Consider the following 27,025-nt stretch of genomic DNA (forward strand, 5'->3'; position numbering starts at 1 on the left):
GAGAGAGAGTTTTAAGAACAACAAGGCTGTTTGGAATCTGGCTTAAAATATTAAGTTACATTATTTTCTTAATTAAACGGCTTCCAATACGTTGTTATATTGAAACTGTCTGTATTATCGAGATCACTGAAAGCGCACCACTAAAATCAACAATTCACACCTATTATTCTCCAAGTATCAATATTACGGAATGGCTAATGACCCGAAAGTCCGGAATGAATTAGTCTGACACTCCGTATAAACCCTTACCCTCCGAAGTCTTCTAAGATATATCTCCTCTTGCAGGAAAGGGGTAATTTATAACAACACGCATATGATATATATCTATCTCTGTTTACTGAACTTACTATCACTTTTTATATGCATATAATTATGAATATGAATTTTAGAATAGTGATTTTATCAGCGCCAAAATATTTTTTAAGTGCTCATTGGGTTGAAAAGTTTCAATTTACAAAGACATTGTTGAATAAAATCTCGTACATCAAATTATTAAATACAATTTGTTATGTATTTGATACTTATCGGCGTATTCAGGTAGCTGGGGTGTCTGGCCACTTTATTTCATTTATATTATTTTTAAAGGTGGATTTTGTGAATATCCGATTACAATATTACATAAATTATGAAAAACGTCAACCGACCGAAGGCAAAAAGTCGGAAACAAGATTTTTATAAACGCCTGAAAACATGTTGGTTTTCTATTCAAAACATAATGTAAGTGGATGGAAGTCATCTCCATGTAAAGTTGGTAGTACAACGTGTGCTTTTTTATCGGTTATAATCTACAGAATTCCTAAAATAAAACGTTTTATGACGAACCTTTAAAAAAAGACATAATAAGCTCAAGACCGCATGACATGTCACACGTTGTGAAGTATTTTACAAGTATGTAGGTGGATTATACTTCTAACAAACACTTGGTTAATCTACCATGCCCTGAAAATATACCAGTTTCCATTCATGATTTTTTGTTGTAGAGATAAATATGCAACTGTAGATCAAACGGGTGCGTTCCATGTGGTCGGTGATAAGAAGACCTGAAAGGCTATTCGAACGCACCCCAGGTGTCTTCCCTCGCAGTTTTATATGGACCTTACATCCATATTGTTAATCTTCTAAGTGTTGGAAATGTCTTGTTCAGTACATGCCAGTATTACAAGACCAAACGCAACGAAAATCAGAAAGATAAAATGTTTCATGCCTGTCAAAATCAGGTTTTTTGTCCTTGTAACCAGATATCATACGCATGCTTTTTTCTTAAAGAAGAAAATCGGTAATTCTAAAAATTCCATTTAGATATCAATATGATAAAACTTGAAACGTAGACTTTCTTGAAGTGTAAACCTCTTCAATTCCTAGAACTGAATCGAATTCGCTATTAGGTCGATAAAATCGTATGTTGTACTTTATTTTCACAATTGGAATCTCAGGAAGGTAGATCAACGCATTTCAGAATTTTGGGAGAAAGCGTCAGACCGATCCTTTATTCATTTTTATGCATATAATGGGAAGTTTATCAGATGAAGTTACAAGTATCATAATTGTATTTTTGTTTTGTTTTTGTGTGATAACCGCATTATTAGCCATTTCCATGTTTAGACCGCAGTTTCAGCGTGAGTAACAACCTTCAAGAATAGAAACTCATTCATAACCACACAGGACTACCAGAACGATAACAATATTAAATGAAATTTATTTTGGTTCATGTGTTGAAGAATCATTCAAGAAATGACGGGTAGTAATAATAGCATCTTAATTAAAATACATTTAATTACAAGTAATGAAAACAATAATTACAACAGATAAGTAACGGATATAAATAAATACATCGGATGACGTCATTTGACCATTTTACTGACCACAACGAGTATTTCATTTCATCTAAATTGCAGTTAAAATCTGCAACTCTGTCATGAAATAGACACCACAACATAATAATATTTACAACAAGCCTTGTTCCAGCACACTATTAATTTTTTTTCTTGATAATAATTGTAGTCATATTTCATGTTTAATGCAATTTCATCATCAATATTGCAGATGAAATATAAAGAGAACCACGTAAGAAAAAAAACTGGATTGTGCGTCATCTCGCTCTTTTGATAACAGATACCAAAAATGAAAATTCTTAGAAATCCTGCACAGAACATTCGGTATACCATCATTTGAAACATGTTTATCCATCGATAATTACCAGACACTGTAATAAAATATAAAAAAAAAAACTGTACAACACGTGAAATTTAACGACTTTGGCAAAATATACAACTTTGATAAATCCACACAATGCATTCTGCTTGCTACCACCTCCTTTTATATAATAGGCCGTTCTCTGAGAGTCACCAATTTGGCGTGTCTCTAAGAAATAGTTCAGCCAATATATGAAAGAGATCCGTTGCTGGGATTCACGTGAAATCAAAGGCAGATTTCAAAAATTTTCTGTCACTTTGATTTGATATTCAATTCACACAATATGTTTTTTCGCCAGATCTTACGTGAGTTCGCCAGATCTCGAACAATTTCGCCAGATCACGCGTAGCTTTCTATAGGGGATGTTTTGTGTGTGTTTGGCATTGTCACGTATGCCAGACATCCTCTCAGAAAGACCACTGCATGTCTTTTTACTTAAATGCAATTGCCGATTAGTGGAAAGGATATTCAGTCTTATTGTCTCTTTGATTGCAACACCCAACCAAGTACTCTACTTTTGTTCAATAAAAAAATCTTTGGTTTGGTTTTATTTTTCTATTCACAACCATTTCGATGAAAATCGTGAAAAGTCACTATGTTCTTCTCCTTCGATCGGAACTATTACACTTTCCTCTTCTCTCTTTCCTCATGTATGATTTTATTTTCTTGTGCCACCGGTCGCGGTGCCTAATCACAACTGTACTGTTATCTGCAATATATCCGGGCTTTCTGTACGTGCTGCGCAGACGACCGACAAGGAAATATCGTCTGCCTAGCCGCAGTTTCGGACATTTACATTTCACATGGCGTTTGGGAACCCAGAGGAATGTTTCACCCCGCTTCTGATGGGAACTGCGTTTGTATATACTGATGACGTTTATGGTATACTTCATCCACTCTCCCTCGGTCTTGCGGGACAAAATATTGGCCTGGATTGCTAAAATAGAAAAATAGAACCATTGAGATAACTTTATTAAAAACTTCTGAAGGTTTGCGTTTTGCCTACGGTAAAGTTCGTCCGATTTTTCTTCACTCCAGAATTTACCTCATAATGACACTGATGGATTGGTTTAAACAGATACAATTGAATTACTTGTCTCACATACCATAATCTCTTCGACAGAATTTTCGGAGATTTAGTCTTCGCTGCTTCTTTTTGCATTTTTGGGGTCTACATTCTGAAAAATCAAAGATCTTCGTGTACAAAATGTGCTGAATTTCATATAAAAGTTTTGAAAAAATCAAAATACATGAATGAATTTTTAAGGCATCATACATGTACCTATCATATTAGTTGTAATGATTAAGTAAAGTACGCAGTTCTTAATAGGGTCAGATCGTTAAAAATTGTAGGCGAATATGGGTCTTTGATGTTACATTGTATGGCTAAATATACGGTCAACTAGGTAAACCCGCACGTGTCGTTTTGCAATTTGTTCTTCGATATAAATGATGCTGCAAGGCTTGCGGGTGATCGGAAGTCGTTGGCAGACGACACCGGATATTATGACTTCGTTTTTGTATCAGAAGACAGACATAAAACCCAATCAGGTGGACTTTAATATTCCGGGGGATGCACAAATCTCAAATTAAAAATACGCCACGAAGCCTTTTTTCTTTTATGTGGATTTGCAATCAGCAAAAATCGTGTCATTGGTTTCGAAAATACAAACCGCATCTTGAAAATTTATTACATTTTAAAGGAGCTTTTGAAGGACCTGTTACGTAGATCGATTGTAGTCACTGCTTGTGAGGTTGAAGTGTAGATCTGAACATCATGTTCAAGCTATATTCTATCAAATTACAGAGAGTACAAGAGACAGACTTCTCTCTGATTTCATAACCCTTTTCTGTTATAATGTCGTAAAATTAATCCCACCGCATCTGATGATATTGAATTTCAGTATCATAATTTTAAAATTAATACACCCGTTTAGCATAGTGTACCGGTTTGGTAAAAGAAAATTTGCCAAAATTCCATAGAAAAGCGTCGTAGCAAATCTTCTTTCCCATGTGATCGTTATCAGTGGTGTAGACATATTCATTAATTTAACGGTGTTACTAAGTGTAATAGAAAAGTGAAGCAACGAAAAAAAATCATATATGATGCAAAACAAACATTTAAAATGATAGAAGACACGCCGTTAATAAATGCTGATAGGAAACTGTTTTTGGTTAATTGAAGAGCAGGTGGGTGTTTGGTCGGATGTGGGGACTAATTATGGATTTTTCAAAACAACCTATCCGATTTCCGGAATAACCAAGCATGCCATGGAATTCGTATAAATTCGAAAATAAAAACTTTAATTGCTGAAATAGTAGCGTAACGAAAGCACGTGATCAAACCACGATATCACACCAGAGTACATTGTAATGTTATTACATATTAATGTATAAATACATTTTATGTAAGGCCTCAAAGCAAGGTTACATTTTATGAAATATATGTATACATGTCATATTTTTTTTGCTTAAGGTACAGATAAAAATATGAAATATGATTAAAAATGTTAACTTACTTTTGCCTGGCGGTGGTGTTGTTGGTCGTTCTGAAAAAATTAAAAAAAATCAAAAGCTGTTAATATTTGGTATATGTAATACTAGACAACAGCATACAAACATGTTCATACAGCAAACACCATGGCGCTATAATGATTTTATATAAGATATACCAAGTATAATTTTCATATCTTCATTTATTTGGATTAATCATTTACACGTGAGTCGATAGATTATTGGCATTATCAAAGATTGGTCTTGAATCTAACTAAAATTTGTTGGTGAAATTCACGTTATCATCCCAAACACACTCAGAATTCTATGGAGTGTTAGTTGCTTCAGCTGTTAAAAACCTCTCCAAAACGAAATTAAACGTGTGGCAATTTGTTTTTCGAGTGTTGGGAGTAGGAAAAACGATTAGAGACCCTCAGTCGGGAAACGGATTTCCAATCTATCAACACATGGCACGAACTTTGGGAGAGAATTTGCATCCGAAATCGTACATTGTCTTTCTTCAAGAAAATATTTAAAAGTCATATTTGTAAAAAAAAATTTCGAAATGTAATATTATACAAAAATGATATTTTTCTGTTACAAAACTCAAATAAATTATAACATTCTACAGAAAACAAATCGAATACGACATTGAACATCAAGAAGCACAGTAGCCAAGAAGCAAGCCGATTTTGCCGGATTTTTTTTCTTGCAATACGTAGTATCGATAATGCACACAGATGAAAAAATATTTGATACACAAATTGCCATTACGCAGTGCAAAATACAAGTCCTATGTTGAATCTAAGACACTGGATGTTCGCTTACAAAGGAAGCAGTTCTTTTATTATATTTCAAAGAGAAAAAAAGATTCAACCGGAAGTAACCCAAAGACAAAAGGGGGAAGAATCTACATGAGGACGAGCACCAATCAAAACAATTGTGAAATTGACATGCAGTGATTAATTTTGTTTCGTTGTGACAGGGAGAGAGAGAGAGAGGGGGGTTAATGATATTTTTCCTGTGTTGAAAATTTGCAAGAACATGCCGTGTTTAGCACTAACCACACCCGTTTGCTTCATACATAAAAAAACATCACATATCAGTGCCTCAGAGAACGTGCTGTTTATCCATCTCCAGAAAATGGAGCATACTAATGGATTCTGGTCATGCTTATGTAGTCTTGCCTTACGCCATTATACGATATTCTACAGACATATCTGCCTACTCATTAATTACCCATATCTTACTACTCTATTCATGCCAGATTGAGAATGAAAGAAGCCCCGACATATTATTTCCAGTGCGTATTTTACATTTTTGAAAGCAATTTATCGTGAGAAAAAGTATTTAGCCAGATGTCAAAAGAAGTGTCTTGACTACGCATGCGCAAAATGTCTGAATCACTAACTAGTTGGAGCGCCATCTGTGGTAGAATTTATAAATGGTGGTGCTGTCGTCGTGGCAACTGAAAACGAAAATAATATGATCGAGATTTCTTCTTTAGTGACTTTGAAACGATATACTGACAAATGATTGGTCTGTAAATAAAATTCGATCATGAGTTTTGGTATAAGATGTAAATACATGAAAAGTTAAATCACAACCACAGAGGTTACATACAAAGAAATTTAATTAGGAGCGTTCCTCAATGATTCCAAATTAATTAATATTTTTATAGTTAATGATGGTAGTTAATCCCAAATAAACAAGTCAAATATATTTTAAACCATGAAATAAAAAAATACAAACAAAATATGTATAGTAATGACAGTAAACTTGAGGAGACTTGACAACTTTTTAGCATCAACACAAAAACTAAAGTACAAGTAAAATTTTCCATAACGTGAGGCGAAAGCCAAGATCAAACCATAGAAAGATTTACTAATGAGTGTAATATATAATATATAGAAAGTCTAAATGTCACAGACAAATTCCTCCTTTCACAGAATCAAAAAATCAGATCTAGAAAAACAACGGAGAGAAAATGATGGATGTAAATACTTACTAATGCAAGGCTGTATTAATGAAGCCGTTTGGTCGTAGTCACTATGGCAACGGTTGCAAGTTCTTCCAATGACGCCATCTTTGCAAGGGCATTGACCAGTTGTTTGGTTACAGATTCTTCCAAGAGCTCCGACGGGGTGGCATTTGCAGGCTGCAGAATACATGAAAAATACAAGATCTTTCATGAAATGCATTACAAGTAGTTTGAGACATTTCAAATGCATGTGTACATTTGTAATCAGTTAAAGAATCAATAGAATCAAATACATTAAAACAAGATTTTAACCAGAATTTCGATTATTGGTATCCGTCATAAATGTTCGTAAAATATTATTAGTAAATGGTACTTTCAGAAGGTTACTACAGTATACACCTATTTTTAATGATAAATCAATAAGCAAGCAAAGAAATAATCTAAAATAAATTGTAAATACAATGTTACAAAGCATTATTTTTGAAAAATTAAGCTGAACAATTTCCAGTCGTTAACAATGTATGTATGTAGCTTGTCAGTCCAGTATAAAATGTATAACGAGGATTCCAGATTTGAAAATTGTCTTGTACTAAATAAATGTTTAACGTTATAGAATATATATCCATTTTGGTTTCCTTGGGTTTCTATTTTTGGACGATGAGAACAATTTGGAAGCAATCATCTCCATCTGAATATACCTGTCCCCCACATTCTGATAGTTCGTTTGTGTGTAGATTACACTTTTCCGGAAACAGATTGTTCGGCGAGGCCGTTTTTCACCTGAAGGTGGTATAGAATTAACGACTGGAAATTACAATGTATCTCATTGAGCAGATCATGTACGCTTTCCCCTCATAGAACCAATTATACAATGAGTATATTTACTTTCCTTTGCTTTTCACTGAGCGAAGGAAGAGAAGAAAAAAAACCCTCTTCGAATTCGAAATGAAATGAAATTGGGGTATAATTTTACAAAGACGGTATTAATATATTAACAAATTAATCGAGAGGGTGAGAGGATTTAAGTGCTTTATCCACAAATCTGCAGAAGAAAGCGAAATTGCTAAATATTCAAGTGTGGAGGGATAATGTGTAATGTGTATACCTTGTTGAAAAATTGCCAGGAGGAGAAAAAAAATCCCTCTCCTTATTTTCTCATCGTTGTTTTACACAAACGTAAACTTTATTCAGATTTAAGGTTAAGGAATTCCATAGGCTCGACCAATTGCGAATTTTAGTGGCTTTAAATTATCATTATTAAAGACGGCTGACCGTACTCCAATGTACGTTGCCAGAATAGGACTCTGGAGGATGAAAGAAAAATCAAAATGGTGATGTCCTTATACCCAGGGACATTAAAGACGTTTTAAAGACCCTCTTTGTCGTAATGAGCTATTAATAAGAGGACCCAAATCCACGGATCACCTTGGGTAAAAAAAAAAAGGATTCAGTCTTCTTTCGGAAAAAACTCCATGAATAATGCAGAAACTGCTTCAATTGAACCTTAACTGCAATATTGAGGGCAAATTGAAAATCATTCAGAGTAACCTTCAGATAAATTTGAAAATAATTAGCAGCATTGTCAAGCATGTATCCACATTCTTTTTTTTTATATAAATAAAACGATTTATAGACGTTGAAAAGATCTATTGAAAAGATCTATTATATTGTTGATCGGTAAATCATCTGGACTATTCAAAGATAGCATAGCCATTACCCGAGAAAAAGAATTAATAATTGATTATTCTGAGAGTTTTAGTCAAATTGGGCATAAAAACACATTTGTCACGAATTGAAAAAAAACCGTTAAATGGCGACATTTTTTATGCCTCAGGGGTAAGAAAAATAAATATAATTCCCTTTTGGTTCCGTTTGTAAAAGCATCCAATACTTAAAAATCGTCAGGGAAAATATTACAAATTCCTATACTAAGTAAAAGGGAAACCTTTTTCGCTTTGCAAAAAAAGAGATAATTGCGAACTGATTTCATTCACGTCAGGGCGGAACATATTCCCGGGAAGTTTTAAGAAACTTCCAGCAACGTGTAACTAATTACTCCAGGGATGAAAATCATATAATTCTTTAATATCTACTTTGTAAATTCATTATAACTAGTGATCTATGTCTATGGATCAGCATTAAACACCTGGCATTCGCCGCCCGCTAACCGATGCCTCTCTTTAACATGTGGAGGAACACGAAAATGGCGCATTAATATTACAGTGAAACGACGCTAGGCAATACAGAACCTAATCATGAACATCTGTCGTAAAATATCTCGAAACATTTCATGAACAACATGACTTTCAAAAAAAAAAAACCTTTATAAATTTTTTGTTAAGATTTGAATTGATTCTTTGTTAGCAATATGGTAATATTTTCTGTTGACACGAACAACAACCTATGGTTTAGAGAGAGAAAACAAATTACTACAACTAGTAAGGATGCATTCGCTTCGCATTACGCTTCTGGTATTATTAGTTTATTAACGATAGTATATTTGTATACTTGATAATTTGTTATTTATACATTATAAGTGAAATTAAAAATATACAACATGATGGGTATCATATTAATATGTTTATGTAAAAGCAGTAATTTAGCTATAGGCCCAGTGATGTGTTGAAGAAATATATGTCGTCTCGCATGCCCTCAAACATAAGAAAGTCTTTAGGATTAGATTATGTACACAGATCAAATTCCAACTTGCGTGCGAATTGGGTGTTACAGGTGTTTAACGATGTATCTGATATGTTACACGTTTTCAGGTCAAAATTGTTTTGAAAAATAAATGTAGAATGAACTGAGAAGATATCATGCAGTTATCAAGATGTGTTTGTTATGAAATAGATTTTTAAAAAAGTGACAAACAGTGAACGATTACTATAAACTAAACTATGGAAAAGTGTATTTAACATTTCGTTGTTGTGTTGAAAACTTGTTGCATACCATGGGTGATTGACAGGTTGAAAGACAAGCAATTGCTCTATGAAACAAGTTTGTAACTCCATGACAAAAGCAGTACTTTTCTAACGAAATAAAATATATATCAAGAGAAGAAGCAATAACAGAAAAATAACAATACCGGCACCAATAGAAAAGACAGACAGAGAAAAAAGAGTGCAGAGAGGTTCAAACGTCATGTGTTCTCTCTGGAACGTGTTCGAAGTGAAATTCTCTTTTTCAATTTTTTTTTTGGTTTGTTAGTCCGATTGAGCCTCTATATTAGGAAGAGTGCAGGTGCTGTTGGAGTGTTGTTTTACAGACTATGGTTGTGCGCTGGAGGAGTAGTAGTACCCCATACCTTTACATGCCCGCCGGTCAGTTAGAGTTTTGGTCGGGTCGCGGTAGAAGCCCTCCCGACAATAGTGACAAAATCGCCCGGCCGTGTTGTGTTTGCAACGGAGGCAAACTCCTCCACTCTTTTGGCCAGAGAGTAGGTACAACTCTCTGTTGAAGTGACATCGCCGTGCATGCAAATTACAATTACACGCTGCAAAATAAAAACATTACACAAAGGTTAGGATGGCTTGGCGCAGGGATATCTTACCTTTGCACGCGTTCAGGTGCGTCATCGGCTTGTCGAGGTCCCTGAAATAGCCTTGACGACAGTAATGGCAGTTTCGACCAGCCGTATTATCTCGGCATTTTATGCACACCCCGCCGCTGGTTTTTCCAGAGAGGGTGTACAGACCCTCGTTAAAACGACAACGACGGGCGTGGAGATTACAATTACAGGCTGAAACACACAAAGAAAAACAGAAAAAATATTATAAAAGTTCATTAATTAATCGGTATATAAACCAAGAAAATGCCCCATCTTCTTCAGTCGATTTTTTTTGGCCCTTTACCTAGACAAGCAATAAAAATTATCTAACCTTGAAGCTATGTAACGATGCACTCAAGAGTTGTTGCCCTTGCTTGAAATATGAATTATGTTTATAGTTTCGACAAAATCAATTTATCACAAGTCTGTAAAGTACAAAATTATAAAAATTAGTGTAAACGTGTAAATTGTTGAAGTTGTAAATCATCTAATAAGATGTATATTCCAAGGAGGAACCAAATCTCGTGAGTGCATTCACACAAATTTAAAGTTAGTGATTTGAATGAAGAATATATTAAATTCATGTTGACATGTGTCAAGCTTATTGCATAATAAATTAACATATTCTTAATACAAATAAAACTACATGTATTTAAATTTTAACAGAGATTTGTGTAGTTTCAAACCCAAATGTCTTTCCTCCAATTGAATCAGGTGACCGTGGTAAAGTTTTTTTTTGTTTTTTTTGTTTTTTGTTTTTATCAAATTGGCTCTTGCATACAGAAACTTTAGAATATACTTGAAAATTTACAATCCCTACCAAAGATTACTTGCATTTAGCGATACATCTTTGGAACATGTGCAAAATCTCTGTTTTAAAATACATCTCTCTCTCTGTCTCTCTCTCTCTCTCGTTTAAATTGGGGGGGGGGGTTGAAGGATGAAAAAAATGTCAAAATCTAAACACGTTTGGGGGTATGCATTGATGTATTGCGCGTGACTCCAGATGGAAAATTGTAAAACCTCATCAAGGTTTGCTAAAAGATAGTTAACAGAATGAAACGGAGTGATTGAGCACAGACCGAGGTTGCATGGAATTTTCTTCACATCTTGAGCGTTTGGGGCGATGTTTTTACAATGACTAAACCACTGTGTAGATTTTGAATGTGTGATAAAATAACCTATTTATGTACACATGGTGAACCGGTATATTTTTTTCTTTAAGCTTTTTTTTTCTTCATTCACAAATCTCTGAACACACACCGAGTTTCTATAAATATGAACAGATTCTTACATAATTGTAAAAAAAATATATATTTATTTATATAAAGCATATTTCAATTGAACCGACATGCTCGAGTATATGAATTATAAAAAATTTAAGATATTCAAATATTCGCCATTTAAATCGTTCTAAAAATGTAATGAGAGATTATCATGATCTTGCACACAAGCTCCGAATTTTCCTTATCAACACACGGGGGTTCTACGGACATTCGACAGGTAGCTCGCACATATCTCGTCGAGAGCCGGGGAAATAAGGTGAAAAGCCGTGAACTATATTATTTATGCCTCTTAATATCTTGATATCTGATACTTCAGTTCCACTTAATATGAAACAGGGTTATGATATACAGCTATCAAGTCCAAAGGCATGTAACTACCGAAGAAAACAAGGCACGGAAAGCTTTAGCGCTCGACATGCATCTACAGCTAGAGAGAATGTGAAGACACACAAAAAAAAATCTCTCCAAAGAACATAGGGATAGTGAGATAAAATACAGGATTTGGCTAATTGAGGACGGGGTCTTTGTACAATACACAGGATATTGGATTGGGTGGTCCATTTTACACACATGTCACTCATTTTTGCTAGGAAGTTGACTCGTCTCTTTTCTCGCGATTTACACGAAATTGAGTAATTCCAAACTGCGAGAATGTATATTTTTGTTGCGGATTTCTGCAAATCTGATCATCGTCATTTTCAAAGGGAATTTTTTGAGTTGATTTTAAACAGTATCCCTAAACACTACGTCAAAATGACGTAAGAAAGTTTCACGTTAATATAGAAAATACACTATTACTGTACCTTAATTTGAAGTCATCTTATACTGAAGATATAACACACCACTTTTTTTATCTTGAAATAGGAAAAAAGTGTACATTTTGTGATTAACGGGTAAATGGAATCAGGGGGTAACAAGTTTAATACTTCTGGAGAAAATGAAGGTGTTTCCTTTATTTTTTTGGTACCTGATTTCGTTCATAACAAATTCGTTATTTAATTTGTCTAGACTCAAACGTAGAACCATCCTATCATCATGATTAATTATGTTTCCAAGAGTTTTGGAAAGAAGCTATCAGAATTTTCTCTTCGTTCCTTCTTCCTGCTTTGTACGACCTTAAAACCCGACAGAATCTGTAACACTGAGTGTAGTGGGGTTTTTTTCGTACTCTAAACTCCGTATCATATTGTAAAAGAAGAATTCTTAAAGTCAAGAACAATATATGTTTTTTTTAAATGTTCAAAGTTTTCTACGACCAAGTTCGTTTTGAAAAAAAAAATTGGCAGCTTCTCTTTGAAAATGCAATTAAAAAGAAGAAGAGAGGAGGAAATTTGAATTACAAAACGCACCCTGTGGTGCTATTCTCAAGTGTATCTGTCACAAAAAAAAAAAAAGAAAGGAGCAGAACAAAGACAATTTTTAAGGCATCAAACGACCCAGTTTCCAAGGTCAAGGTTTGGATCTTGACACAAATAGAGGGGCGGATTCAAGAAAATGTCAGAATTTTTTTTTAACATCGGTTTGATAGGTGATTAAACATGTATTCTTTTTTTCTTCCTCCAATGCTCATTTGCAGACATAAAGACATATTATGAGAAAATTGGATTTTTTTTTTCATTTCTAACGATGAGTTTCAATAGAAAACCAACAACATATCCAAACGATCGAAAGGCAAAAATACATTTCAGATTCTAACGCAAAACCTCAAGGCAGTTCTTATGACATATCTCAAAGTTTTTGCCTATAATCTGAAAGAAAAATCTTGCTCTGATATAACATAATAAATAATAAAGATGTTTACTTCTTAAAACTATCATAATCCAATTTTTCATCATCCGCGATGATAATTTTCATCATAGCTCAATTACTCGATATCCATGTACTTTATCTGCTATCAATGTTATCGTTTCGTACGTACCCCCACCCTTTATATTGTTATTCTAGATCACATTTCTCATAAATTATTTTCACTTGGTTTTAGAAAATTCTAAGTATTTTCATTCCGGTTTTTTGCGTGTTGAAGTGGAGAAATTATATTGTTTATTTTGCCACACGAGTAGAACACTGCGTCAAAACTAATTCGGTAGTCATGCAAAATAGGTGCAAGGTCGCGGAGACTTGGATCTTAAATGCAGAGTATAAGCTTCAGCTGGTATTTAGAATTCGAACTTTCCGGATTACAAAAGAAAATCCGGAAATTTAGATCACAAAAAGAAAAAAAAATGAAAGAAGAAAAAAAAGAAGAAGAAAAATTCCACTAACGTCTCAACTGTTGAAATTCGGTTCAACAGTGTCAGTTTCGTAATTTCCTTTCCACTTCCGCACAAAATGAAATACATGGATGGCTAGTGAATCGGTTTGAGTAAATAATTGATTAATAAAAAAAGTTAAAAAGCGTCCCTTAAATCGCATTACTGTTTCAAAGATGAAATGGATTCAACAGGGTTCCTATTTACCGGGCTCCTTTTTATTAATAAACTTTTCGTTAAAGCTTCAATATAATCAACAAAAGGAATGAATATGCTTAGGGAAATAAACGAATTACTTTTTTGAAATTTTAATACTTGAGTAAAACAAACAAAGCGTATTTCTGGTTCAAACCACTCGAAAAACGCGTTGAGAAGGTCGCAATTAAAGATTTTAGAAGCCGAAATCAATATAATTTGCTTAAAGTTAAATCAGAAAGTTTTACGACATAATAAAGCATTATCCCTTGGCGCAAAATATTCTACAAATGCAAGTACAAGTGTCAGAAAGAGAATAGTAACCACCAATTTCATATTTGGTTTGTTGACATACACAAGGTTTTGCTATTCTGAAGGGATTTGGCACAAGTTTTAAAACCGAACGTATACCTTCAATTCACTTAAGAAGGGTTCAGATCAGGAAATATAACTTATTGTAAACACTCTTTATAAATACTTCTTATACTAGAACTTTATCGAAAGTGTTTTATCGAATATTAAAAAGAAGAGAACCTATGGTACATGTAATATATCTGTTAAAGTTTTTCATCAATACGGAACCACATGTTAAAGAAAATGAAAATAAGCTGGGTTTTTTTTCTATGAAGAAATTTTAAAAAATTTTACATTTTGATTGACAGACATGGTCACTCACAGTAGCCATAAACATCTTGCTTTGCCTCAATGTGATATTCAAGTAAAATGGCTCGCAAGGTTCATTCCTGATTCAACGCATAGAAAAATAATACATGCTTAATTCCAACATGATAATCCAATTACACGCGTTATTTTCACTTTATTTACATTCTGAAAAGAACTCGACGTCGACAATTGTGTTCATTTCATGACCAATCGTATGTAGCGTCATGATTTCCCGCGGATCGGACAATGGCGTCCCTACACGTGCTCTTTCTGGAGAACCGGACCATATAAAAGACTTGTCACAAATCCTGTAGCTCGTGATCAGAATCGTGTCAAAGAGAAAAAATTAATCATTTTATATTCCCGACATGCTCAGTGGTTTGTGTTTTCAAGCAATCTCACAGAAAGTGAATCTGAAATGATTTTCAGTCGGGTATGAAATGTGATACAAATGAAGACCCTTGGAGCTGGATTCTTCTCGTTAATTCTATTTTTTTTTTTTGCGCCAGAGACCCACATTCTTGTTTTACGGTGATTTCAAAGGAGGTTCGTCATCTTTGCTGGGCGATATATTTGCACTCAACCTGATACCCCCAATTAAATAATATACTGAACCAGTGTCGTCTTGTGTTCCATTCTTCATTACTTAAATATACACGAGAATTTGAAATAAATCTCCACAAATCAAAAACAGCGTAACATTGTGTAAACTCTCATCATGTGTAATTAGGATCTTTACGCTAAACGGTTTCAACTTCTCGTATGAAAAAAGGAATTTAAGCAAACAAGTAGCTTTTTACGATAATAAGAGACGTTCCGATTTTTCTGGACTATGTGTCCTGCAACAGAAGTTAATCATATCACTGTCATGAGAAAGAAGTGTGCATAAAAACGGAAACGGAATTACAATTAGTCTACTTCCTTTCTTATTTCACAATATCGCAAAACTTCCCTTCTCTCCTCTACCCCCCCCCCCCCCCTTTCCCCACAGTCGGATGGATAGAAAAAAAGGAATTCTGCAAATGACCTCCTCATATTACCCCGGAACAGGACGAATTGGTCATAAATTGATCAGGAAACGTTTTAAAAAGCTGCAATTGGACAATATCTGCTAATCGTAGTGAAACATGGTTTATGTTAGGTAGATAAAGAGAGGAAAGCATAACGATAACCGTCTGATCAGTTGAACCCCGGAACTGATAAGAAAGACGTATTGAGTAGATAGGTAGCCATTTTGATGATTTTGCATCGCAGTCCCTGCGTTACAATAACCATAGAAATTCTCTTTATAATTGGTTGATGTAATATTGAAACTATATTAATTTTTTTCCTGATTAAAACTTTAATGTAATACTTGAAGGGTAATTTTCACAAGCCCTTTTGCAATCCATTATCTAAATATCTGCAAATATTTGATGCATGTTGCAATCATGAAAAACGTCAATGGAAAAAAAAGCAAAAATTAAGTGTTCATAATTAAGAAGATATATGTATACAGTGTATATCGCGCGGTATAATTGAAAGTATTTTAAGATTAATCTTTCAATTTACGAAGATGGGAAAAAATCATAATCCTATTGAACACACTTTCTTCATTGGCATCGACCTGCCACGCCTAATACTGACGTTTTTACAATTCTTGTCTGGTGTCTGCAAAGATGACATATTAATGTTGTAGCAAATGTCAGCATGTACGCCAAGACATTGCATCCGTTTGAACGGAATCACGTTCAGTTTCTATCAGGCACAAAAAGGCGAATTAATGTCTCTGATAGCATCAAAATGGTTGAATGGGGAAAACTAATAGCACTTGTTGATAGTTTTTATCTAAATTGTGTATTGGCAAAAAAACCCACAGAAACGTTTATTAAAACTGAGAGGCGCAATACCGCAGATTTTAAGTATTATATCATATCTATCAATTGTTTTAGGAAATTGAATTTTGAAGAATTGTAGAGTATTATTTTGGTAGTATTGCGATGGAGTTTATGAAAGATGGAAGAAGGGAAATATCTGACAATTGCTGTAAAGATAGGGCGCAGCTGCAACGATTTGCAATAATTGATGTAATCAATACACCATATTTGAAGCGAACCGGAAGGACCGCTGTGATTCCTGATTAATAAAAATTCACATCTAAAAAGCACAGAACGAAAAGAATACGTAAATAGAGTAAAATCGTCGACATTTCTTATCATGTTCTTTTTCCGTGTGGCCTTTGTTGCAGAGGCTATCCATTGCAGAATGGAAGACGTCTCCCCATCTTAAACATGCAGTTTTTATCGGAGTAACTTGAAAAAGTATTCTTCTTCAGAATACCATATTTCGTTTGATGATCAACAATTGTCTCATAACAAAAAGATAAGGGGAAAAAGAAGGTGCGCTTGGTGCAAATATTGCACGAGTATTACCATCTTTTTTTGTGAATGCCCATAAAAATAGAACACAATGTCATATGGGAAAAAGACTAATTCAATTTCATATTTGTTTATCTGATTGATATCTGAGCGTATGGACGAAAAGTTATAGAATGATTCATTACAGTTAATTCTCGGCCAAATAAGTACGCATCCATACTGCATAAAAGGATTTCAAAAGGACCGTTAAAGATATAAAGACATTAAATGTGTTCTTGCTTAACCTTTGCTTGTTCCAAATATTTTAATTAGTACCCTTTCTGCCACAGGAATGTTATGGTTACATGTTCAAAAAGTATTTCGTAATTGTATAGTCCCACTTCTGACTTAAGGCCCCATGCATTTGATCCGCGTTTGCAAAATATCAACAAAATTCATGAGATTTGAATTGCAGAACTCCCATGGAGGGGTTTAATTGTTTCGGGCTCGGGTCGTCTCGGACGAGGAAACTTAACACATAAAAGTGCGGTGAATATTAAAATAAATTATCACTTCGTGTTGCTACTCGTTCTCAAATATTTTTTTATTTCTTCATAAGATGCATTCTTTAAGGTGAATAACAGATGTATTGTTATCAATGATACAATCTTGCACGCGTTCCTGTTGCCTCGCTTGTGTACTACCGCTACCTTCAAACTCAATTGTTTTCGCTGAGAAAGAAGTCATCGAAAACTAATAAGGATTGAGTTTAAACCTTAAATTTTGAAAAATTAAAATTGAAAAAAAAATGTCAATTTTTTTATCCTATTAGACCGCCAACATTGATAAAATGTGAGAACAGGGCAGGTTTTTGTTTATGAAGGTTGTCGAAAAAACCCTTTATAATTTAGATTTATACGAAGCAGTAAATAAGCGTCTGTGAGAAAAGGAAAGATCAGTTGAGCGTTTAACAGGATAATGGGTACTTTTTGCCTCGCCTCTCAAAACAGGCGTGAGCGGGGTTAAGTATTGTAGTATCGAGTTCAGTCACATAGCGCCCAATAAAAGGGTACAAGTTAAACCTACCCGGCTAGAGGTGTGCATATATTAACACGCGCTTTGATAGCGAGAATTTTAGCAGTTTTTATAACTACCTATGTCTTAATCATGGTCTTTTCAACGTTTTATCTTCAATTTTTTTTTTCTTTCCTGAAATGCTAAATGGATTAGAAAATTAAGACCTAATACTATATAACTCCAACTTGTTATTGGTTAACCTAAGTTGGGATTTCTTTTTGATATCTATGTGGACATTATGCTGAATAAAATGTAAAGTCATGGATGGCTCACATTTACAAAACTTTGAATATATCACTGCATGAATTTTTAATGCGCTTCTTGGGATCTCATACTGTTCCGGAAACGTCAAAAGGAGAATAAAAAAAAATTCAACAAGTCTTGAATTTATTACAATGTCAAGAAAGATTTACGTACGTAGTAACCCGCGAAAATGATAAAAGAGCCGAAGAAAAACATCCCGAAGCCGATGGGGGCGAAGAGTTACCAAACTTTTGTATGAGCAATCTGCCTTAATCATGATAATTTTAGGATTGTCATTGAAGTGGATTAAGCGGCCACCACGAGAGTGGCACGGACAGTGTGAAAAAGTTCATTAAAGACGCTCATTGTACGGGCCACACAATGCTCAGATCTAATGCAAAACAAATAGAGAAACGAAAGCACCTCGGGGGCGAGGAATGTATCCGCGAGCTGTATCGTGGGCCCGTTGTTTCGGGAAGTCCTTTCCTTCTCCGAGTTACCTTTAAGATACCTATTGTGTATGAGGAAACACGTTGAAAATGTATGGATTCGTCGTCTATCCAATAAAGCAGAGATATAGCCTTTGTGATGTCGAACTATAGAACATTTACATCACAACGAATGCGACACCCCAATGTTTGACCTTACGCCCCCTGATAATTAAAATGGCCGCGACGTGCTGAGTTAATTGCACGTTCCTCGTTTCAGATCTCAATTGAGAAACAATCGATGAAACATCGAAGATTTTTTTTTAAATGAGATCATCCCCTTTTAAAAACAATCCCCATTCTTAAAATAAGTTAAAATGTGTGTGTGGCCGCGACAGAGTTTTTAAATTTTTTCTCTACATTCTTCCGCATCTATTAATCAATCTGCATTCTTTCCGGATATCGGATAAAAACGAAAAAAAAAGAAGAAGACTCAACGTACGACTGCAATTTGCTTAGGGTTAAGGTGAAACCAGAGAGTCGTGTTTCGTAGTCAATGACACTAGGGAATGGGGTATGGTTATAACATTAGCCTGGTTCTCTTGCTTCTTGCACGACCTTTCACTATTCAGCGAATTCATTGTTGTGTTCCTGCATATTGAATGAATCCCTTCATAAAAAAAGCGTGTCAGGCAAAGTAAGGAATTAAAATAACAATACAGATATCATCTTGTATATAAAACAGACGAGCATTTTAGAACCCCCTTCATGTAAATGCTTTAAGCATCTGACTATTTTTCCGATTTTTTTTTTTTTTTTTGGTTGGGGATTTTTTTTACGGTGTTCACAAAATCTCCTTCAAATCTTTTTACGACTTTCTGAGAGCTGTATACAAGATTTTGAAGCCGCTAATTTATGTGTTGTATTGGTGTATTTCTATCGATAAAGCACGAAGGAAGTGAGTCCAAACCAAATAGCTTGAGACACCCCTCCTGACGGCTTATCAAGGGGAGAGATTCAACATCCAGTTCAAGATCAAATAGAGTACAGGTGTGAAAATATTCTGCCACGCTGCTCTTTGGGGAGAAAAGTAAACTCCTTTAAAGATTTCGATAGACAGACGCAAGCATGACAGGATCAGATGCGTGATTTTTTTTTTCGCGAAGAAAGAAAGAAAAAAATCGAGACCAAATATCCTCTTCTTTTCGTTGTTAGAATTTGTTATGTAATATTATTATTGGACATGACACTCAGATGAAGTGTTTACAATTTAAGGGGAGAGAACTGAGTAGTAAAATAGTTATTGTGAAAAAAATTCTTACTTAAATGTCATCAAAAAAGTAGTTCTTACTTATAGTTAGCAAAGCTTGTTTTTTTTTCTTTGTGAATATGAAATTCTATCAGTTTCGGAAACATATATATGTCTAATCCTTATTCATATTTAATATAATATTTTTTCTAAGAGGAGGGGTTCATTAAATCAAGTCTGTGCACAAACAGGTTGGAGGGATGGGAAAGTTCACTAAAACTTGTTCATAAAAAAAACTATTCATAACAAAGCTGTTCAAACGAAATCATTATACCTCTGCGAAGCTCCTCTGTTCAATTTCTATTTGACTAAATTCAATTCGTCAATATTTGATTAAGCAGAAAGATAGATAAGATTTGATTCTAGCGCCTATTCCGTTTTCAGGGTGTGAATCTGGCAATTTTATTAACCGTCTACATGTATATCTACAGCGGGAGATTCAGTTTAAAGTGTTTCTTTTAAACTTAAACGCTTTCGTGATAATCCAAACTCTTTTTGCTTAGAACACCTGGCTATCTTTAAGCTAATGAAGAATTTCGTAGTTCATACTTTTGAAAGTTAAACTCCATTTGACTTTTCAAGAAAAAAAAAATAGAGATTGAAAAAAGGAGCAGTAGAAAAAAAACTGCAGGGTTTTTTATTCTCTCTGTCTCTCGCTATTTTAACGGATCAACTTCTTGTCCAGATACTATCTTTCTTTGAAATATAATAATAATTAATGGTATTTTGCGTCCTTTTTAAGCCACGTAATTTGGCACTTGAGGGGGAAAAAGAAGATTTTTTTATATATACGTTGCACCAAGAGTTTAGAAAAAAAGAATATCCGAATTTCTACGAGCTTGATAACACTTCCCGCATTATCAACAGCCTACAATTTCTCATTAAAGTTTGAATCAATCAGGAAATACACTTCTATAAATTTCTTCCATCTTTTTACCCCTAGCTTCTTTGAATTCGTCCTTTCTATCTTGCCTCTCACTAGAACTTGAGAATATATATAAATAACTCGAGGTAAAATAAGTAGAGGAAAAAATGGATTTCGCTGAATAATTTCCTAAGGGGAAAAATAGATGTTAGAACCTGTCCTTGTAATAATATTACGTCTCTCTTTCTTTTTTTTTTTTTTGCTTTCCTTGCACGATGGAATTCTTATAATCATGCTTATACTGCTATAATTCGGTCCACTTGAGGCGCGTTACTTGTGACACCCCCATTGTTCGCGTTGGACGTAGAGAGTGATTTAGAAATGAAACAAACCAAAGAGGTATTCCTTGCCTCCAAATCAGATAATAGAGTTTCGAATTGAAATAAAATTAAAATGCTTTAAATCGGATCAGAAAAGGTGCTTCTAATAATCCCTATTTCAAACAGACTATTACAACCCGACACCTGTGTGGTTTTACTAGTGGCCCTATACTATAGTTGGCACTGAGTCAGAATGTGATTCTTACTAAAGAAGATATATATACAAAGTCCGAGGTGTTATAATTAATTGTGTGGGTTTTAATTATGTTTACAGGTTAATTCTTAACATTCCGTGTCCACTGCTTTTAATGGTTATGTCAGGACCTGGGCGATGAAGTAGTTAGTTAATCTCCCCATGACACCCGCGCTGGTCAAATATTTTCGGATTTTTAAGACATGACAATGAATGAATTTGAAAGTGCAAACTATAAATATTTAGATACCTGTGTGAAAAACTTAAGAAAGCTGAAACCTGTCGCATTCTTAGATGTTGCGACATTTTTTGACTCCTTTCTTTCTAGTGGTTTCTTATATGACTAGGTATTCGTAAGGGAAGGTGACTCAGCCAAATAAATGATATCAAACTCCCCGAATGGCTGCTTCTCATGCAATATAACAATAGGAGTGAAATTTGTAAAATTTAAAAATGTCGGAGGTTTCATGACTTAGATTTCGTAAAGAAAGGAGCAAAACGACACTCAAATTTTTTAAAAAGGGATTTTTAACGAAATATGAATAATCACATGTACTTTTGATTATAAAAAACAATCTTCATTTTTCAAAATATAAAAAAATTACCGTCTTTACTTGAAATTATCTTAACATAAAAACATATTCGTGAAACTTGCTTTTAAGTGCGGAGAGGGGATGTAAAAAGCATTTTCATTTCATAACTAAATAAAAACGACAAAACACGAAATATATTATAAAAAAAACCATTTTTTTTTAGATGGACAAGAACTCTGATTGAATATAAGCCAAAGTTTACGCGATTTTTTTTTTCGCGGTTGGAATACGAGCTCGTATGATTTCATGGCTTATCGAAGTTGTTCATCGCCAAAAGCACATGCTTTATCAGTGTATGATATTTGTTTGTTTAATGTTTGTTAACAGTCTTGCACGGCTCAACACCTTGCATTAGTTTTAACCACGTGTAGGAGAATCAGATTAAAAAACACACAGCTAATAAATTCCCACCGAAATTCCATTTTATCTCTTTTGAGTATCTCGCTAACTATCCCGTTCTAGCAAATGCCTCTTAACGGGTTATCATAAGTAAATTAGTTATAGGTTTAATCTATTAATTTTTTTTTTACATGAAGATATAAAAACGTAAGACAGGTTTTTTGTGTTTTTAATGCTTCTAATTATTTTAAAAGACGAACGCGCGGTAATTGGAGCCAGAAGAAAAGTTTTGTTGTTTTTTTTTCTGTCTTTTTTTTTTTTTTGGAATAAAATATAAGGACGTTTTGTGTTTAGGAAGATTGCGACTGTGGTGTGAAAGAAATATATGTGAATCCCTATTAAGTTACATACTTAGGTGCATAAATCTTTAATGAAGTCAATGGCACAATGAACTATTGTGTAAGGGGTAGTATTTAAAAAAGAACAGGTGTTTAAAAGGTTTTGGGTAATTGTCATTAAATGAAATTAAAACCCCCGCTGAATAGGACATTGGGGATTACCTCTAAATGACAGACTTCATGTTGTTTAACGAATCAGCTGATTAATAATGTTGGTTATTATTATCTTGATTGACAGGCGTGACTTGTAAACAAACGACTTAATGAGATTAAGGTGACCAAATAATTATGCAAAAACATGAAGAAGAAAAATATATATGTATTTACACATTTCAATTAAGTAATTAAAAGATTAAGCTGAAAGAGAAAGTATTAACATTTACATGGATATGATCTGACATGCTTTATGAAAAAATGATGAATATCAATAAAGATCAGCAAAATCCCTAAAAACAACGATATTTCATAAAATATACCAAAAAAAAGAAAAAAAGATAGATAGATAGATAGATAGATAGATAGATAGATAGATAGATAGATAGATAGATAGATAGATAGATAGATAGATAGATAGATAGATAGATAGATCTATTGACAGCAAATAAATAAAAATAAGATTTACACCTACCGACACATGCGTTAGCATCAGCGGAAGTAGCCCGAGCCCACGGTCGATCAAAATGGAAGGGTTTACACTTTTCGCAGTCATTTCCCGCCGTATTGTGCTTGCACTCGCAGACGTACTGTCCAGAGCGATTTTTGACGCACTTGGAAGCATGGCCGTTACATTTACATCGCCCCCCTACCGCCAGGTCGGACATGGCGTAGTAATAGCTCTCCCTCACCCCGTCATCGTCCTCGTTTTCGTCATTGTACGTGTTCAGTTTGTTAAAGACGATCATGATGTCTGTCGCTGTAACCCAGTCTTGGAGAATGGCGTTATTCTCAAAATCGTAAGCCGACGGACGACCCTCTAAAGTACTGAACGCCACCCTCGCCCCGTTCAGGGGTTCTATATTACTGTACTGTTCCGTGCATAACGCCTCTTGTTCGTTTGATCGCGACACAACACCTTTAGGGGACTTGGCGTACATTTTCTTACAATTGCTAGAGTAATATTGAAATGGAACCCACGATTTACCATAATCCGTGCTCTTGTATATTCCCATAGATTCTGGCCTGGAAGAGCAGAATTGTAAGCTGATGTAGGTAAGCTCGTACTTTTTGGACAAGGACAGCTTCAGGGTAACGTTCTGGGGGTACTGTACGAACGTGTTGGACATCCAACACGTCAGATCATTGGCATTGTTCAGGTCTGTAAGATAAGACGGGGGGTGCATTCGTTTGGGGTGCTTGGAGTCGCAGATGAAACAGTTCCTTACAACCCTATCCTTGTCTCTTGTCGACTGGCAGTATCTACTAGGTGGCGAGCCACAGGTGCTGGATGCCACTACCTCCTGACCGAAGGCAGCGTTCACGAAATCAGGAATGCACTGTTTGGGTCCCCCCTTCTCGTCGTAACACGGGTCGTCGGAAGGGTCCTGGGCAGCGAACATATTGTTAAACTGTGATGTAACATCAAGAAACATCAGCATCCACAGCAGGACGTAAACTAAATAATTCCGGAAAAGTGATTGTAAGGAATATTTGAATTTAAATTTCATCGTCACGGGATACATAAATACAGCTTCTCTTTGAAAAATATGAAAGATAAATAATAAACTTATATCCAATATACACGGGAAAATAAATGAAAAAAAAGACGGGAACACACAAGGTTTCGATCAAATATACTACGAATGCATAACGATGATATCTCTAAAATTCATCTCGAGCAACTATCAGGTTCCGCATAGAATCTTGAACATCTTTTGGGCTTCTAACAACCTTTCAGTGACGTCGAAATCTCCTCAACTTCATTCTTCTTTAATTTCTCCTCCTGGAATTTTGGTTTTCAATGGTTGTGTTTATTTCAAATGGATGAATTTCTGATGACTATGCACCTCTTCACTGCCCTGCCGATGATCGGGGAACCGGGTTTCCTTTGGATAAATCTCGTCTATTTTCCCTCTCTATCGATACAATAACAAGTTAAGCTTGCAGTCGACGATTTCTAACATCCATTCGTCACACAAAATACAATGTACACACGGCGTAGTTACAATTATATATATACCTCAATAAAATATGAAAATCACATATATTTTCCCTCTTTTGCGCTTTATACAATGAGTATGCCTCTCTTAGACTCTTTCAATAATGATATGTGCCTATAAGAATTTTCAGCACCACTAAGCTCCGCCCCTCTTCCCATCAATCAAAGCGGCTTAGCAACACCTATTTACAATAGTAAGGGTATTCTATTGCCACTCCGGCTTGCTTTAGATATACCCGCCTTCTAGAAGGTATAAACCCCCTCACGTCACGTTTGGGTATTAATTAATCAGCACTGGTCTACATTTTTTTGCGCTCGTAAAATCACCGTAGGTGCGAAGAAGATATGAGTTGATATGTCATTAAGCTTGTTAAAACAAAGTATCTCCCAATACCTATCACAGGGATCAATTTACTATCGAGCAAAAGAACATTTTTTTGGAACGGGGGATTTATCGGGGAATGTAGGTTAAGAAATGAAGGGATGTCTATTTTGAAAGGCTGGGTATCTGTATTTATTGAAATATTTTCTACGTGATGAATTCTACGTTTTAAAAAAAAAAATACAGAAAAGAAAAAGGTGAAATAGGTTTATTTTATCTCTAGAACTCTCTTTTTTCTATTGATAAAATCGTTAAATGAAATCTATTAAATCTTTTTTCAATTATGATATATGTCATCCCGATCTTTCCGCAGATTATCTAATTAAACTTTAGATATGTAAATATTTTAGGGGGTAAAAAACGAAGGGAAGTATTAATTCATGACTATTAAAATTTGATTTTTTTGCTGATAAAAACCACCTCAGGTAAAAGTCATGATGACTGAACGATTAATAAACATTTTGTCGCCTTTTTCTTTTAAAGTTGTATTTATCCCGCATTCCAAATAGAATCTGATAATGTCAAAAACAGAACCTTAAATATTACTGTTGAGGTACAAAGTAACAGTTTTATCGAAAACAACCTTTGGCCAAGTATCCCCGGACTACAAATAAGCTCCCGATTGGAATGTCATCTATTCATGCAATTCGGATCAAGAATCGTCATCAAATTTACATAAATATTCAATGAAACAGCACAAGTGGAAGCTCTGATTTGAGTCGGGTATTAAAGAGGGGTCCTTCTCTTTGGCATATTTTTAAAAAATCAAATACATCCCGAATATCCTTGTATCAATACAAACTGTACACAAACCTTATATATGTGTACTTGGGTGCGATTTGCGCGATTACATTTAATACCGAGTTTTAAATCTTATGGAAATAATGAAAAAAAGATATCAGACCAGTTAGAAATCTCTATGATAGGAAAAGAACTCTGCCATATCTAAGAATTGCAATGGATTCTTGTTATTACTCAGACCCGTCCTCTTGAAAGTACTTGAAAAATTTCACTGACACCTGTTGGATTCGGGGGGAAATATAGTGCGAATTGACCCCCGTTGCATTTGTTTAAGTTACAAACGAAATGAGATAAAGCCATTGAAAACTCGAAAGACTATTGAAAGTTATAAACATGGAGGTATTTCCAAAGTCTGTAAGGATTAATACTTTTCCAAATAAATGTGAAGTAGCCTTTTTTTGATAAGCGATAAATCAATTGGATTGTTTTCATGACCTGCAGGTGTAAACTTGACTGATAGATTTATAACCCCTTTGGACACCTTTAAATAATGGGTTGACGCAACGATATCATCTATTTTTCTTTTCTGGAGCGATAAGAGAGGAAAAATTTAATTTGATGCTTATCCACAGAATGGAACATTTTTTTCTTTCACTTTTCTGTTTTGAAAAATGAACAGTCTGGTTGGTTGGCGTGCGTGCGTGTGTAAGCGATTGTCCATCTGTAAAGAATAGATCTTGATGAAAATTCTTTAATTTTGGGGGGAGTGCACGTCCTCTTAAACGCAAATTGTAGCTGAAACTATTTGCTCCCAAATTTACGCGTCCGTCATACTCATTGGCAATTAAGGCCTCTTTTTTTGTGTTGGACCTTATCTTGACTGCATATTTTTACTATCAGATCCGTGAAGTATTCTTTTGACCTCGGATAACTCCCTCGGTAAACGCAGGTTATGCATACATTGTAGAATCATCCTTGA

The 27,025-nt window shown here is 34.7% G+C and overlaps 1 protein-coding gene across 3 annotated transcripts; it reads right to left on the reverse strand.

Moving 5' to 3' along the window:
* Positions 1–1,676: 1,676 nt before the first annotated feature.
* LOC105325053 (netrin-1) lies at positions 1,677–25,052 on the reverse strand. Of its 3 annotated transcripts, none has more exons than XM_011424423.4 (7): positions 23,397–25,052; positions 10,218–10,406; positions 6,695–6,844; positions 6,098–6,154; positions 4,713–4,742; positions 3,300–3,371; positions 1,677–3,130 (listed from the first exon to the last, which is right to left on the reverse strand). In XM_011424423.4, the coding sequence occupies exons 1-7, from the start codon at positions 24,445–24,447 to the stop codon at positions 2,787–2,789; spliced, it is 1,893 nt and encodes a 630-aa protein (XP_011422725.2). In that variant the 5' UTR covers positions 24,448–25,052; the 3' UTR covers positions 1,677–2,786. The 3 variants fall into 3 exon arrangements, with proteins under 3 accessions (XP_011422725.2, XP_011422724.2, XP_011422726.2); XM_011424422.4 differs by lacking the exon at positions 10,218–10,406 and adding an exon at positions 9,972–10,160 and having other exon boundaries at positions 23,397–25,049; XM_011424424.4 differs by lacking the exons at positions 6,098–6,154; positions 10,218–10,406 and adding an exon at positions 9,972–10,160 and having other exon boundaries at positions 23,397–25,048.
* Between the last annotated feature and the right edge of the window lie 1,973 nt (positions 25,053–27,025).

The sequence above is a fragment of the Magallana gigas genome, chromosome 7 (genome assembly GCF_963853765.1).
Source record: "Magallana gigas chromosome 7, xbMagGiga1.1, whole genome shotgun sequence".
Lineage (NCBI taxonomy): Eukaryota > Metazoa > Mollusca > Bivalvia > Ostreida > Ostreidae > Magallana > Magallana gigas.